The 15,526-nt window shown below is 53.0% G+C and overlaps 4 protein-coding genes across 4 annotated transcripts; 2 read left to right on the top strand and 2 right to left on the bottom strand.

Moving 5' to 3' along the window:
• Positions 1-516: 516 nt before the first annotated feature.
• On the bottom strand, positions 517-3,707 carry EAH_00013620 (hypothetical protein, conserved; the record flags this gene model as incomplete). Its single annotated transcript, XM_013394451.1, has 7 exons — positions 517-634; positions 874-938; positions 1,117-1,207; positions 1,495-1,600; positions 2,129-2,201; positions 2,413-2,543; positions 2,978-3,707. 7 exons carry the CDS (start codon positions 3,705-3,707, stop codon positions 517-519), a joined length of 1,314 nt encoding a protein of 437 aa, XP_013249905.1.
• A 920-nt stretch (positions 3,708-4,627) lies between these two features.
• EAH_00013610 (hypothetical protein, conserved) lies at positions 4,628-5,949 on the top strand (the record flags this gene model as incomplete). Its single annotated transcript, XM_013394450.1, has 3 exons — positions 4,628-5,148; positions 5,371-5,485; positions 5,599-5,949. 3 exons carry the CDS (start codon positions 4,628-4,630, stop codon positions 5,947-5,949), a joined length of 987 nt encoding a protein of 328 aa, XP_013249904.1.
• A 2,196-nt stretch (positions 5,950-8,145) lies between these two features.
• Positions 8,146-10,329, top strand: EAH_00013600 (60S ribosomal protein L7, putative; the record flags this gene model as incomplete). Its single annotated transcript, XM_013394449.1, has 6 exons — positions 8,146-8,151; positions 8,676-8,804; positions 8,931-9,042; positions 9,545-9,787; positions 9,924-10,154; positions 10,274-10,329. 6 exons carry the CDS (start codon positions 8,146-8,148, stop codon positions 10,327-10,329), a joined length of 777 nt encoding a protein of 258 aa, XP_013249903.1.
• Positions 10,330-11,116: 787 nt separating this feature from the next.
• Positions 11,117-12,208, bottom strand: EAH_00013590 (60S ribosomal protein L12, putative; the record flags this gene model as incomplete). The annotated part of the gene is made up of 4 exons (XM_013394448.1): positions 11,117-11,207; positions 11,317-11,617; positions 11,782-11,850; positions 12,172-12,208. The coding sequence occupies 4 exons, from the start codon at positions 12,206-12,208 to the stop codon at positions 11,117-11,119; spliced, it is 498 nt and encodes a 165-aa protein (XP_013249902.1).
• Between the last annotated feature and the right edge of the window lie 3,318 nt (positions 12,209-15,526).

Raw genomic sequence — 15,526 nt, 5'->3', positions numbered from 1 at the left:
CGCGGATTACGACAATTGTTCCGCTTTTACACAAGATTTTTCTGATATGGCTGGGTGGGAAATATTGTAGCTCATACGGCTCGGCGAGGCACTGCAGATGCACACAGGTCCTCACCTTCAGGGTCCAGGATCTGGCATTCGCTGTCCCTGATGGAGACCAGGGTACTGGGTAGTTAGTGCGTTTTGCATATTAAAACCCATAAAGGAACCATCTTTATAGAGGTATATGCGAGTATGATAGATGCTTCTTGGCGGCTCACAGTACCATTTGTCCCTCCCAGGCTCTCTCATTGTTATGATGCTGCCCCGGCAATCAGGGGCTGGTCCCTCTGCGGGGATAAACCTGCATTTGGCACTTCTACCCTCTGGCCCGGGCGGTACTGAATGCGTGCCGGGCTTGTGGAGGCTGGAAGAAAGGAGAAAAATTGATGTGAGCTTTTGCTTGCCGTCTTTTCTCACAGCGGACACGAGCAATGGAAGGAAGCACAGATACCCTACTGTAAAAAGAACCTTAAGCTACTCGTACACCGGACTGCCCCGTTCACGCCGCACCCGCAGAGAGGGCGAGCGTTGCCGCCGCGGAGAAAGGCCTCCAGACAGGGCGGAAGTACTACGCGCGTGCTGGTGCTGCTCCCTGCAGAAGCAGCGGCAGCAGCAGCAGAAACACCGCAATACGATGGCAAAAGCTTGCGAATAAAGGCGCCATCATGACTCTGGAAAAAACTGGAGAATAGAGCCAGAGGCGAAAATGAGGACAAGCGCAGAAAAAGATAGCGCGGTGGAGATGAGTGACGGCTTCACCGCGTGAAGTGGCTAACAAGGAAGAAGGGAGGAGTAGAACAGAAGGCACGAAAGAGATACAACGAAACTTACCGCAAGGCCCGCTGCTGTCCCTCAGCTGCTTGCAGCTCCTCTGGAGTTGGGGGGATGTAAACGCCCTACATACATTCACAAAGCAAGCCTACCTCAGCACAGCAACTGGCGCTTGCACGAGATTAACACGCGATTGTTAAAACAGGGAAGAATCAAGCTAGAATCATCACTGGAAGACCCAACATAAAAACAATACTATAAAAGGCGACAAGAGGGCCCCCAGAGGGGTTTGATGCAGCTTACCCCTGCCCTTGACTTCCACTGGCCCAGCCGCGTGTCCCACATCTCCCCTTTTGCTCTCCGTCTTTGAGGAGAGGGGCTCCTCACCGCAAACCTTCGTATGCACAATGAACAAACACTTCGTCTAGGCATATAAACGGCAACACCTTGAAACTCAACCCGGAAATACCACAACAGGCATCCCGCAAGGGCCCCCGAAGCAGTACCGGGGCCCCAAGCGAGCTGCAGAGAGAGCCGGAACCCACAAAAAGGCCACAAATTTCGTGGGGCCTGACGGATGCAGTCGCTGGTTGTTCAAGAGCATTCCAAGGGGCATCTCCCCCAGAACAGCAGCAACGGCAGATGAGAACAGGGGTTAGAGCCTGACAAGACAGCCCTCACTCTTCGCAAGAAGTGAGGACCATGACAAGCAAAAGCAGCATAAGACGCGTACCGGTCATGAGTCCAACTTCGAGGGCTTCTGCTGCGCCGGCGCGACCTCCCGTTGCTGCGCGGACCCCACAAAAAGACAATCGCACTCGAAATGCAATGAAACGTCCAGAGCTTCCTTGAGGGAAACAAAGGGTTTTCAACTGGCATCAGCACAAACTGGTGGGCGAAGGACTCCTCTGCCGGGAGCGTTTGTTGCAGAGGAGGCACTACCGCACCGCCGAACCATAGAGGGATGCCAGCGCCATGCAGAATTACGGGCACAGGAAAGAGCAAAGGGGGAGAGGAGGGATAGGGAGACAAGAAACATCAAAGATACTGCTCAAAGGGACAGACTCGAACGTGTAGGCCCGGGGGTCGTGCGCCGCGAAGAGAGGATTGGCGCGCTGTCGCGGTGGAGACATGGAAGCCCGTCTGAAGCAGACAGAAGCCGGGAGCAGCAAAAGCACACCGTAACAGGCGGTTCATGCAATCCTAAGGGAATGAGCGACAAACAACCATATGCGTGAGGCGCGCCAGATACACCGTGAAGGCTGCGCAGAAGCGGAGACGACGCATTACGGATATAAGTTCAGTAGCAGTAGACCTATGAAGCGATGGACGGCACCCAGCGGCAGATGCAAAAAAAGCAAATATAGGAAACGGAAACACACAGGAGGCTGGGCAGCATAACAAACGAAACCGCTCTCATCGACATGTCCCATTCACATTCGGGCAAGAGACCCCACGCAAGCTCTACGCATCAGCCAAGGAAAACGGCTGCGGAACAGCACGCCTGGAAGCCGCATGGCGCGACGCCAGAAGCAAATCACCCAGGTGCACAGCTAGCCAACCAGGTACGCAGCTAGCGTGCCACCGTGGGCAGCTAACCAGCCACCGTGGGCAGCACACGCGATATCGAATAAACTGTCCCGTAAAGGCTGCAACAAGCACGCGCAGCTGTGGCTCTGCGTAAAGGTGCTGCAGAGAAGGTCCCAGTGCCTCCTTATTGAAGTGTGCTCCTTAGAGTGTAACCGAATCTAATGTTTCAAACTTAGGACAAAAATATGTCGAGGGGCGAAGGGCAGGTTGCTGCGTTGATGCGTACGGTGGGTCAGTCGCTACAAACAGGAACAGCAGCACACGGAGCTACAAAGCCATTACCTCCAAGAAAAGGCACGCAACAGCAACAGCAGCAGCAGCAGCAACAGCAGCGGCTGTAACAAAAGCAGCCCCGTAGCAGCATTCTCACTTGAGGGAAAATGTTTCCTTCCTCTGCTGCCACTTCCTGAATAGGAAGCCCGACACGTGCAGCTCCGTACCCTAGTGCTGCTCCGTCTCCCACTGCTGCTTCTTCGTCGTCTGCTGTTGCTCCTGCTACTACTGCTGCGGCGTCTTCTGCTTCTTCCGCGTCTGCTGCTGATGCTGCGCCTAGCCCTGTCGCTTCTGCTCCTACTTATGCTAGTGTTGCCTCGGTATTGGTGGCGCCTGTAGTGAGTTCCTCTAGAGTCCTCCTCCCGTCCCCCGATGCTTCTGCTGCTGCTGGTTCGGCGGCTGCTACGGCTGGTGTTGCTGCTGCTTTCCCAGCCATGCAGGCGTCTGGTGAGGGCATGTTTCGGCCTCCCTACTGGTCTGTTGCTCCTGCCCTTTCCACTGATGCTCCTGTTGCTGTTGCTGCTGCTGCTGCGTCTCCTCCTTCCGCTGCGGCGGTAGGCACGTTCTGCAGCTAAAGGACTCCGCGGGGACCTTTTTATCGAAGGAGGTGAAATGACTATGACATCATCGGACGAGCCGCTAGACGACCGACTGCGGGGCCCTGCTGTTGCGGCGGGCCCTTCAATGCTGCTGGCTTCAATGTTCTTGCTAGCGCTGCTGCCCCTAATGTTCTCGCTGCTGCCCCTAATGTTCTTGCTGGTCCTGCTGGCCTGTTTTTCGTTGCCGCTGCAGTCTTTGAGGTAGCAGCAGTCATTGCTGGTGCCTCCGTGGCTGTCTTTGCTACTGCTGCTGCTGTTGCTGCGGAGGTCGGTGGCAACGGTACGCTCGTCGCTAGTATTTACAACTTCTCTTGAAGCATCTGGCGTGTTGGAGTTGATTATGGAGGTTATGTTCGCTTGGCTGCTGGTGCGGCTGTTGGCTGAGGAGCAAGGCGAAGAGCCGCGGCTGCGGGCGGTGGTGTGGGGCCCCATCAAAGCAACTTGTCCAAGACCCTAGCCCTGCGCGCCTCCCTGGAGCGTGTCTACAGCTTAGCAGAGACAGCTTCAGGCCACAGATGCACTTCAAAGCTTTGTGCAGACATCCCACTAAATTTCTTCCTCAAGGGTTCCGTAGAAGCGGAGATGCGGGCCCAGGGGCAGCAGCTAGCGCCTAAGGACAGCAACGGCAGCCACCAGAAGGTAGCTGCTCCCTGCCTTCTTCGTAAGCCAGATGGAGGAAAGCAGAGCTATTGTTGCATAGCCTCCTCCCCTACTGCTGCGTCATGATCCAGGGGGCCTCTCTATGCAGATGGGGGGCCCTGCGCAGGCCCCAAAACTATGGGGTGCCTTGCCCCCAGGGGAGACTCTGTTCTCAGGAGAGATCTGCCTGCATGGAAAGTGTCGAAGTAAATACACTTCAGCTAAACTGGCGGCGCAGTGCAACTCTCCACTGTAGGCGGGGCCCCTGGGGAGGGCGAGACAGCCAAAGGGGCCCCACGAGTTCTAGCAGCACCAGCACGCCTACTGCAAAATCCATTTGTTCCTTCTGTTGAATTGCTTGTTTGAGGCTGCTTTTAGCTTAGATAAAACAAAGAAGGACCCAGTAGCACCGCACACATGCTGCAGCAATCGGCCCCCCAAGGGGACAGGCCCATGGGGCCCCCAGGGGCCCTCGGGGGACACAGGGCGGCAGTAGCATTAGTACAACATTTATTAAAAACCTACTGCCAAGCGTAAAGATCTTCTGTGCTTTTTGTCGGGCTGCATGCGTCGTTTGGGGGTCTTGGCTTCTAGGGAGATCTGCTGCAAACCGTTGCCGTGCTCAGGCTAATGCAAGGAGAAGGAACAGTAGCTGCAACAGCAGCAGCGTCGACTATTTCAGCAAATGCAACAGCAAGGAAAGGCACTTAACGATGGCCGCTGTCAATGGCAGCGCCTTCTCGTGGATGGCGACGAGCCATATGGGTATTTATGAAGGGGTTGTACGGTGGGTGTTGTGTGTGTACTTCCTTGCTGCAGCTGCAGCAGCGGCTGCAGCCTCACGATGGCCTACCTTCGCTTACTTCGCGGCCCATGGCAAAGTGCGGCAACACCAGAAGCAAAGGCAGGGACAGGGCCAGCAGCAGCAGCAGCAACCCTTGCAGCAAACTCCGCTTCAGCGGTTTCTGCGGTGGCTGGAGGCGAAAGACTGCAGCAAATTACGCTTTATTGACTTCTACGTCGTGGGTGTCCTTGTTTCCTGCTGCTGCCTGCTGTCGCTGCAACAGCAACAACAGCAGGGGCATCACCAGCAGCATCAGCAGAGCAATCGACAACTGCTGCCCCTCACATTGTTGCTGTTGCATCTCCTGCGCCGATTGGGGGAACAGGCGCTGCTAGTTGCTTCAAGCAAAGCCTCCCGAATGCACGTGTTTGCGTATATTTTGGGTTGCACGTGAGAAATGCCGGTGATGGTGCTGCTGCTGCAACGGCTGCTGCACCACTGGCTGCTGCTCCTGCTGCTGTAGCTGTTGTTGCTGCTGCTCCTACTATGTTTGCAGCTGCTCCCTTCTCGGAAGTGTAAGCTAGACTGCGTCCTTCGCCATCTCCATCTCCGTTGCGTGGTCTGTTTCCAGAGAGTAGTTGCGGCTCTCCTCTTTGTTCTGCATGCGTGTAGGTTTTACATCGCAACTCCGATTGCATTTCTGAGCGCTTCCACGAGGGGGAAGGGACCCCACATACTGCAGGCTGGGGCCTCCGTAGGGCTGTGGGCAATTTCTACTTCGCTGCAGGTACGCTGGGGCCGGGTGTACAGCCGCTGCAGAGCTCAGGAGGCCCCAAAATGGTGAAGCTGCATGCGCTGCATTGGTGGGGTGCTGCAGCAGTTTTTTCGCTTTCTTTTCAGTTCGCTGCACACGTTTCCCTCGCCGCTTTAAGGCGACAGGGGGCTCGGAAAGAGGCCCACGCTGAGTGTGGGGGCCCGCTCATGACAGTAGGGGGAACAGCACATCCACAACTGGGGGCCAAGAAGACGCGCAGCAACAGAAGCAGCAGTAGTAGCAACAGCAGCGCAGAGGCGAGCAGCAGCGCGGACAGCAGCCCCGGCAACAACAGCAGCGCCATGGCGTGGAGGGGGAGAGGGCCCTACAGGGTGCCACGGGGGCCCCTCTTTGCGTACACCAGCTGCCCTCACTACCTGAGCGAGGTGTTTATCTATTTGTCACTTTTCATTGCTGCCCCCGACGTCCCCACGTGAGGCTTCCACGCTTGTGAAGCTGGGGCTGGCCTTAGCCTCTTGCATTCTTACAAGCTCATCGATATACCGCTGCTAAAGGTCATGCGCATTACCACCCTTAACATAACACATAAGCTTTCACCTTGTGTGCTTTTGTCTTTTTGTGGGATACATGCGGCCGCTGGTTTGTACGCGTGTTGGCTCTCAGAGCGAAAGGAGCAGCACCGGTGTTTGCGTGCATTTGCTGCAGCGGATGCTGCTTCCTGTATGTGCTCATTTGCATGGTTACCAACGGTACGGACGACAATCAAACACAAGCAAGCATGCATGTGTGAGAAGAGAACAGCAGGGAAGAAGCACGGTCAAACACCAGAGAGGTAAAGAAGGATTGCAGAAGACAGACGCTTGAACCTGCGTCATTTCTGGGGTGTCTGACTCTCCGTGCAGCTCAACTGTCCCACCGCTGGTATCTTCAAGTCTTCGGCTCCTCCTACCCCACGTACGGCTTTCCTGTTGCTCATTCTTTTGCTGCTGCTGTTGCCGCTGCGGAGCCTGGGGGTTCTGCTAAGCCCTCTTGCTGCATGCAGATTACACTTCCTTGCCTTCTGTATCGTCCGCTCACACCGCGCTCCCTTCTCACCCCCTTCTGCTGATGGCTCACCAGCCATCAGCAGGTGGTACGGAGCGTTTGAGCAGCCGCCCAGTGATGAGTATGTACACCCTATGCGTATGCTGCATGCAGAGAGCGGCGCATGCTGATTCCCTTCCTGTTTTAGCTGCTGAAGGTCCCTCTGTCGTCTCCTTTGCTGTTTACTTTCATTGCTGGCTCCTTACTTCCGCCTCGGCTTTCTTTTTCAAGATTATTCCAGACCTCGAACGTGCGATTGGCCGCGTGTAGTTGTTTTCCAAGCTTTAGGGTAGAGGATTCAGATGACAGGATTCAGAGGTTAGGTAAAGTGCTCACGACAGCTCTATGGGGCTCAAGAGCCACCACAGAGGAAGGGGCTAGAGTGCTTTGCCGGTTGCTTGTAACTGCCAGCAGCCAGGTCCATTTCTATGGAGAAACTGTTGCTTAGTAAGTTACGCACTACGCCCTCGCTACTTTTTTGTTAGTCATGTACTTATCATTATCTCATCACCAAGTGTACACGTGCGGAGGAAAGGGGTGAGTCACCCTCCCTACCCGAAGGCTCGTAGCAGCCCCAACTTCTCGGTAGCACACCAACGGTGGGGGATCTAGACGAACTGACAGTTACACACAACTGCATTACATGCAAGGGGGGGATGCATGAAGATGCGGGGGAAGGCATCTGATTCCAGAATGCGCCTGCTGGGTGGTCTCCAACTGTGCGTTGAGAGCTCAAATTCAATGTTGCAACTGCGTGTCAAGCCGCATTGAGGCAAAGTAACACTCAAATTGCTCAAGAGTTACACGGACCCACCTGTCACATGGTTTCTGTCCTGTTAATTATTACAGAGGGAATAATCAGTTACTTGTATAATACACAAGTAATTGGTTCTTCCCAATGTGCCAGCCTCCCCCTCGTAGCTGCTTTGTTTGCTTTGCTTTCCTCGGGGTTGTCTGCAAGCGGCGGCTAGGTCGTTAGTACTGACTTGAAAACGCAAAGGGCTCTAGCCTACACAGCTAACGCGCGCTTACCCCGTGAAACATACGCTAGAATTTAGAAAAAAAAATGTAGTTCCTGCAGTCCCCATTGAACATGCAAACGACAACGGTTGAGGGGCTCTCTCATTAAAGACCACAAAATATGCGACTTGACTCCAACTAACAGACAAGAAACGCAACTCCTACTCAGTGTTCTATATAGAAGAAACTGCCCTACAGAACACTTTCTAGCCCCGCAGCGCTTTCTGTTGCAGGTGAAGCTGACAGGTTGTGAGCTAAGACTGTCGGATGAACCTTTTGCAGTTAAAAAAATTACTTTTAGAAAATAGAAAAATCAAATGAAAATCTTAAATAAATTTCAATTTCCATGCAGCCGCTGCATGGCACATGTAAAACGTTGGCAGCTTTGTTTTGCATGCATGCTGTCCATAGGAAGCTGGCGCTGCAGCCAAACGCCACAGGGAGGCTGCTGCTGCAGCTGCGCTCTCCCCCCCGGTGCACATAGCGGGGATCCTTTGGCGAGATTTCGGGCTCTCTTTGTGACGATTCTTTTAGGGTGTTCAACATTTAAAGGGAGCCTTGCAGCGAAAATGGCAGTAAGCTTCGCCCTTGCCTGCTCCCACGGATCGCAGGGTGCTTGTGGGGTGTGGCAAAGCGCGCCATGGTGTCGCATCTATACAACTTTAGCTGCAGATCTTTTTATAATTTAAATCCACAGTTTTTTTACATTACGTTTCAGAGATGCGGTTTCTGGGCGGGTTGCGGCGAAATGGCAATGTCAAGTGACTTGCATGTGGGGGGAGAGGTCTTAGTTCTGCATAGCCATTATCGCTGTGTATTTCATGTGGGCGTAGTTCTTCTTTTGTGCTTGTTTATACATTCACTCGTGATTAATATGGCCGCATTTGTCGCCATGTCATCTTCACGCCTTATGGGCGGCAGACTGCCCTGTAGCGGCCGTGCTGCAACTTCTTGACTTCCTTCATAGTTCGTTGTCGCTCGAGTGAAGGCCCTTCATTTCGTTTCGTTTTGATTTCTAGAGATGTTTCGGGGACATTTTCTGTCTTTCCTTGCCCTCGTATTCTATGGCCTTCCCCAGCTGCGGTTGCTGTGCATACAGGATCGCTTCTCGGCCCGTCTCATGAAGCCCTTCGAGGGCGTTCCTCTCTCGGAGGGCGCGGAAAAGAAGCAAAAACGCGATGCTGCCCTCGTCGAGGCGCGGAAGAAGGCTCTGAAGGCCATGAGGGAGGTGTGTTTCAGGCATTTGTCCCCCATTATTCGACCCTCCTCTCAGTTCACCCTGAAGGCCGCTTGATTCTTCTTGTCCTCGTGGAGTTTTCATGTGAGTTCCGTCTTCTTTCTTTTTGCCGTTCAGAAACGAGCCGCTGCGCGCCACGATCTTAAGCTCCGCACCTACAAGTACGTGAAGGAGTACCGCCTGCAGCGCGAGGAACTCATCAAGAACAAACGCGAAGCCCGAGCCAAAGGTGAAATATATTCCTCAGTCACCGTAAATGATTTGTAGAATGCGTCACTAGGATGCGTTTCTTATTGCTTGCTCCATGTTGGCTCGAGGATGAAGCCTAATGCGCCGATACGACCATTTGGTCGTCTGCGGAGCTTTTCCAATTTTGTTTCAATCGCTTTCTGACCGGGTCCCTCAAATGAACATTTTCGTGCTTGAGGGTTTAGGGTTTAGGGGTAAGGCCCTAATGTGGGCCACCTGTACATGCTACAATGTGTGGTTTGTTTTTCGGCCGCTGATGAAAAACGAATTCAGATGAAGTCTTCGGGACTTTCTTGAAGAATTCATTCATCAAAAAGTTTCAATCGCTTGCTGAAAGCAATGCGGCGGGCCGCACTGTCGTGCCTTCACTATTGTGCGTTGCGTGTATGCATGCATATCTGTGCACGCAATTGTGGCTGCGCGGTTCTATTTCGTTTACCCGTATAATTTGCTTGGTTTATGAATGTATATGCGGGATTCAGGCGGCTTCTTCAGAGCCCCCGAGGCGAAGGTTGTGTTTTGCATTCGCATTAAGGGTATTAACAAGCTCGCCCCCAAACCCAAGATGATTCTGCAGCTCTTCCGTCTTCGCCAGCTGCACAACGGCGTCTTCATTCGCGTGAACAAGGCGACCATGGAAATGCTGCAAGCCGTGCAGCCCTTCGTGACCTACGGCTACCCCAGCCTTTCCACGGTTCGAAAGCTGATCTACAAGCGCGGCTACGGTGTGTAAAACACACGAACACGCGCATGTGCAAGGTGGCTGTGTTAGGGTTTTAGGGAAAATACGGTGGTGCTGCTGCAGAGCGTTACAAAGATTCCTCATGCAAGTTTGGCTATGTATGTTTTGTTGCGTTTTAGCCAAGGTTGGCGAGCCAGGATCCAAGCAAAGAGTGCGCCTGCAGGAAAACAGTATCATTGACAAGCACTTGGGCAAATACGGCATTCACGGTATTGAGGACCTTGTGCACGAGATCTACACTTGCGGCCCCGCCTTCAAGCAGGCCAACGCTTTCCTCTGGACATTCAAACTCAACTCTCCCAGAAAAGGTTTTAAGTGCAAGCGTCACGGTTTCTGCGAGCCTCGTGCCGGTCAGTTCATCATAGTGTTTATCCGCCTCCTCTCGTATGCAGAACAGTCTACTAAGTACGTTTTTTAATGCTACTTAATAGTAATGCTTCATGGTCGTATTTCGTGCTTTGGTCTTCAGGTGACTGGGGCAACCGCCAGGAACTGATCAACGAGCTCGTCAAACGAATGTGCTAAACACCCCTGGGTAGAAGAGCCTTGAGGCAGCGGCTGCCTTCATGCTTCAGCTATAATAGGTTCCTGTGAAGCTGCAGAGTTGTGTGGGTTGCTGCAACGACGCAGCAGCAGCAAACCCTTGTCAGTTTGCTAGTACCGAGGAGCGCGGCCTCGGGGCTTGGCGGCTTAAGGGGGAGCTGGGGTATCTTGTTGACATTTTGTTGATATGGAAACTGCGGACTCTGCACACTCTAAAGCCTTCAGACTCTTTGCACCTTCCACGCTCATTCCTTCTTTGAGTCAAACAGATAGTAGCAGTCCACGTTGGTGTAGCATCGCTCAGACGCGCAAAGCAGGTGCTGCCGAGAGGCGGCTGCAGCCTCAGCAGCCACGCAACGCCGGATACCTGCCTTCTCTATGTACACCCAGCAACTAATTAATCGTTATAGGCTAGATGTGCAATTACGCTCCGACTGAAGAGGCCACCATAGGTAGAGGGGTTCTTATAGCTCTTCGGATGCCACATTGACTAGTAACAAGGTTCATAGTTAAGTGAATTGTTGCGCAGAAGAAGAGAAAATATTAAAGAGAGGAAAGACATGAGTCTTCAATGAAGCCACCCTCCGGTGGCGATCTAAGCTGGAGGGGCACACCGGAACCATGGCATGCGCCAGCCTGCCAAGGAGACCCAAGGCCAGTTTCTGCATGTGCCAAAGGGCGTCAGCAGCAACTCTGGCCCAAGCGGCGCGCCCTATCTAATTGCTACAGCTTAAGCCGCCAGCCCCTACCTGCTGCAGTGCGCTGCAGCTCAAGCGGAGGGAACCTCGATTATGCCCGAGTCGATCTCCCCCTGGACTTCAGTGGGGGCCTTTCCGTCGACTGTGCAGCCGATTGAGGCGCTGTGGGGAACACAGAAAGAAGCACACACAACATTCTAGGTCTAGAAACGACGCCGAGGAGGGAGAAGGGGAGTAAAACGAAGAAAAGTAGCAGGGACATGCGGCTTACCATGTGCCCAGAATCTCCTTAACGGTGCCAGAGAACTCGTGCGCCATGGACTTGGTCCGCATGGTGCGGGAGATTTGGTAGACTTGCTGCAAAGTCAGGTTGCCGTTGTGCTTGATGTTCTTCACCTTTTTCCTGTCTCTGGGGGGCTCCTTGAGCTCCTTAATAATCAAAGAAGAAGCAGAGGGCATCACCTCCACAGTCGCCTGACGGTTCTGCACCTTCAAACAAACCGTCACCTTCAGCCCTTTCCACGCCATTGTCGCCTTTGCGATATCATCGCCCACCTTCTTTGGGGACATACCTGAATAATAATAATATATCACAACCCTACTCCAAAACCTAATCCCTCAACACTAAATCCTACTGGCACAACGAAGACCTACCTCCCGAGACACCGCACCATCTACAGCGCACAGGCAACGTCACAGCTACCACTTCTTGAGCAAAAAGAATGAAGGGACTCACCCAAAGGGCCGAGCTTCGGCGCCAGAACAGAAGAGGCGCCGACCTCACCGCCGGTCTGGCGGAGGTAAACTGCGCAAAACACACATTCGTGGCATACAGCAGAACTATGCAAGAAAGCCCAAATGCATTCAAATAACTCCAGAAAAAACGGGAAGGATGGAAAGCAGGATATCGCTGCTGCTGAGCTGAGATGTAAGGTACACAAGCTCCGCCTCGAGCATGCAACGCATGGAAGACGCAGAAGCCCGTGAGCCAGGGTCCATCCCGAGAAAACTCAGAGGTTCATAAACATTTTTGTTTGGTCTAATATGGTGCTGTAAGTTTGGAAGGAAACCAACAATAAACAACAACATCAAGCAATCAAAGCGTGCGAGGAGTGGGGCGGCTGACTGTATTTGATCTCGTTAGGGTCGAATTTCTTGGCCATTTTCACGAGGTGATCTTCCTGCCGATAAATGCCGCGGAAACAGCCACAAAAAAGACGCCCCACAGAAAGAAATGCAGGAAAAGAGAGGCGACGTCTCTTTGAGAGGCCCCCAAAACGACAGGCTGCCGTCGGGCTGGCGGCTGCTGGCAGCCCGTAAGAGGGTTTGGGGCTTTTTCTTGCCAGCAGCTCCATCGTACACGGACTGCATGCAAGCTGCGAACAAAGTTGTTCCACTCATATTTAAATTAAAACAAATTTGCTCCTAGTGGGGGGCTACTTTGTGGGCATTCGATTCTAGACATCTCCGTCGCGCCTGCGGTGCAGCGGAGGATGCCAGCAGCGCTGCTGCGTTAGCACTACTGGCTTCGGTATAACCCAAAACGGAGTCCCCCACGATTGTATGGGGGAGTCTTGTTTTTGCAGTGTTATTCTTAGTTGAATGTAACAATATATCTAGCCTGCTGTCGTAGCGTTAGCTGTAACGAAAACGATATCATCCGAGGTTTGTCAAAAGCTGCACGCGGGCAGAAACAGTTTAAGTAGGAGCCCTTAAGCAGCAGCTGGCCTCCTTTCCGGTCCCTAGGCCTCCTGGTCATACAGGGCGAATGGCGTGGATCTGGAGGAGAGGAGGCTGGCTGGCTTGAACCGCAGCTCACAACACAGCAACTACGACCGCAAGGCAAGCTCTCTGCAAGCACACTGTTGTTGCTTGCAAAAGACTGTAGGAAATTTTCTGACGCATAGTTGGCCCATATGGAGCCTGCAGGCCAGTATTGGTGCTTGCAGCAACTTCTTCTGCCCCCCGTCTCTCCCTCAAGCAGCACCCCGCCCGCCCCTTTCAGAAGGAAGGAAGCAAAAAGAAGGAAAAGAAAGAGTGAGGCACTTGAAAATGTCGTCTCATTAAGGGATTGCCGTTGCTGACGTGCGGCTCGTGTACGCCGTCCCGTCCAAACCGCTACTCGGGTACAGCTCTCTGCGCCCGTTAGGAAATGCTTTGGAAGCGTGCATCGCAGTAAAGTAAGAGCACGTACACTGAGCTCCTGCAGATGGACAAAATCAGTGAGCGCGTGGGCAGGGATCTGGCCCCCCCAAAGACTGGCTCATTGAGGCCCAGTCCCAAAATGTGAAAAAGCGAATGTGACGTCGACGGCGTAGCCAAGCTAGCTGTAGGTAAAGGGAAAGCCACAAGCCACGGCAGGGAAACAATGAGTACTGTACAGCACGACGATAAAAAGATAGGGGACCCTCTGCGCCAGTGACTGTGGAGCGCTCGCGGGGTGGGTGGGCGCAGTCCAGATTTTAGCCGCGCGGTGCATGTCCGTAGTTGCAGCCGCTTTCGTTGTGTTGATCAAAGCATTTATTTTCTCCTGCCCGAGGCGCTTCGTGCAAGCGATCCTAGGAAACCCACTGGGGTTGTCTGTTTCCTGGTTACTGAGCATATTGCCTTTGGTGGCTTGTGCTTCTAGTTATACATTATGCGTCGTTCCAGAATCTTAGTGTCCGCCCGTTGCCCCTTCTATGATGTTGTTGCCACATTGTGGGGCGGGGAAACCTAAGTGATTTCCTGAATCGTTTTGAAAACACACACTAGTAGTAAGCTATCATCTCCACGTTGGCGGTAAGTGGACGATCCCACTTGCCACCACTCGGACGAACGACCAGTTGCCCTACTCAACTTAATCCTAGCCCCTTGTGGGCTGCTCGCTTTCCTTCGCTCTTCGAAGAGTGTGCGTACAAGTACGTTGGGTTTAGGGAGGCTGCAAAAACGCCGCTTGTCGTGGTCCCCTGCCTCGCATTCTTTCTAATGTACTCCCGCGTTGCTGCAAGCTGTGCGTAGATTTCACGAGCTGCTAGCGTCTGAAAACGGCTTACAACAGGTTGGCCTAACTTCATGTCAGGCAGCAGTGCTCCGGTAAGACCAGTGAAACGCGAAGGCAACTTAGCGAAGAGTGCACTGCCTTTTTTAGAAGCCGATTCTGTACAAGGGAGCAAGTCAAGCCACCTTCGTGAATTCCGCTGAGTGAAAAGTCGCAAGTACTGCTCCAGCATGGGGCTGGTGAAATCACTGTGAGCCTGTGCCTCAGGGTGGGTCGCGGTGGCCCACCTTGTGGTCGATATTGACTCGCCTCATAGCTTTGCGCCAGCTAGCGCGAACGAATTTCTGGCCCTGCCACCAATGCACGCTGGAAAACTGTGAAGGTCCAAGAAATGATAAAAGAAATGGGGCCACTGCATCTGGTCTAACTGAACTTGAACGCGAGATGAAGTGGGGATACTTGCTGAGGGTACTCACGACGACACAGATGCTACCGTAGCTCTCATTGTTGTTTAGGCCACTACGAATTCCATTGAGATATCAATCCAGAACCTTACGGGGGTCTGGAGACTCTGCGGCCTTGAGATTTTTCCGCGGCGTTAGATGCAGGCATTCCGGGCAAGTGAGGACATTTGTCCCCTGAGGGCCGTACCCTAGGCCACGACAGGGACTTAACATACTCGACACACGGTTGCGGTGATCTTACCAGGGCACGCTGATGCATGTGCGTGGCTGCTGATTGAAGTGTATGTGCAAAGCGAACCTGGGAAGTATAATCGGTGGCGTCCACTCTCGTCGGATACCCTAAAAGATCGCCGTCTAGCGTGTAGAGCTTAACTCCTCTACCGTTGGTGAGATTAGCGAGAATCGCAGGCATCCTGCGTTCCCGGTTCCCAGGCGTCTGCCGGTTACCGCTTTTTGTCTTCTACTGAGCGGGACTAACACCACAGACCCGATGTGCAGACGCCTACATTTCGGTCAACTAGAAAACCGCTTCCCTCCTTCTCAGCCAGGAAAGTAAAAGTGATATTTTTGCTCCCTTTGGCGGGTAAGCATTCTACCGTCTCTGCGAGATCAACCCTTTCGCCCCAGCCGGAAACTGATTGCCTCTCTCTGGGGACAGCCCTGCTACGATTATTGATATAGAAACGTTCACCAAGGACTGAGACTTTTCGATGTAACGCTGTATCGGCAGTTTCATTTTTCCAAGTTATCTCAGTTCTGCTATGGATTGTTTTCCTGCCAACCTGGATAAACCCACGTCGCACCACATTAGGGAAAGCTTCCATAGTCAGAGTGGACTTCGGAAAATTGGTGCCCTTGCTTAGATATAACTACCATTGTCATCCCTATCCTCCTATTGACAAAGATGCCAATAGCAACTGTAACTTTTCTGATGCACTGTGGAGAAGAAATTGCAACTCCAGACAAGCAAGGAATTAATTCACCAGTCCAAACTGGCGGCGACTGCCATATCTGGACAGTCGACAAAGGCGAGGGTA

Source organism: Eimeria acervulina, genomic scaffold, assembly GCF_000499425.1.
Source record: "Eimeria acervulina Houghton genomic scaffold, Eah_scaff78, whole genome shotgun sequence".
Lineage (NCBI taxonomy): Eukaryota > Apicomplexa > Conoidasida > Eucoccidiorida > Eimeriidae > Eimeria > Eimeria acervulina.
Note: the sequence above shows the minus strand (reverse complement) of the source record. Positions and strands in the feature narration are given on the sequence as shown.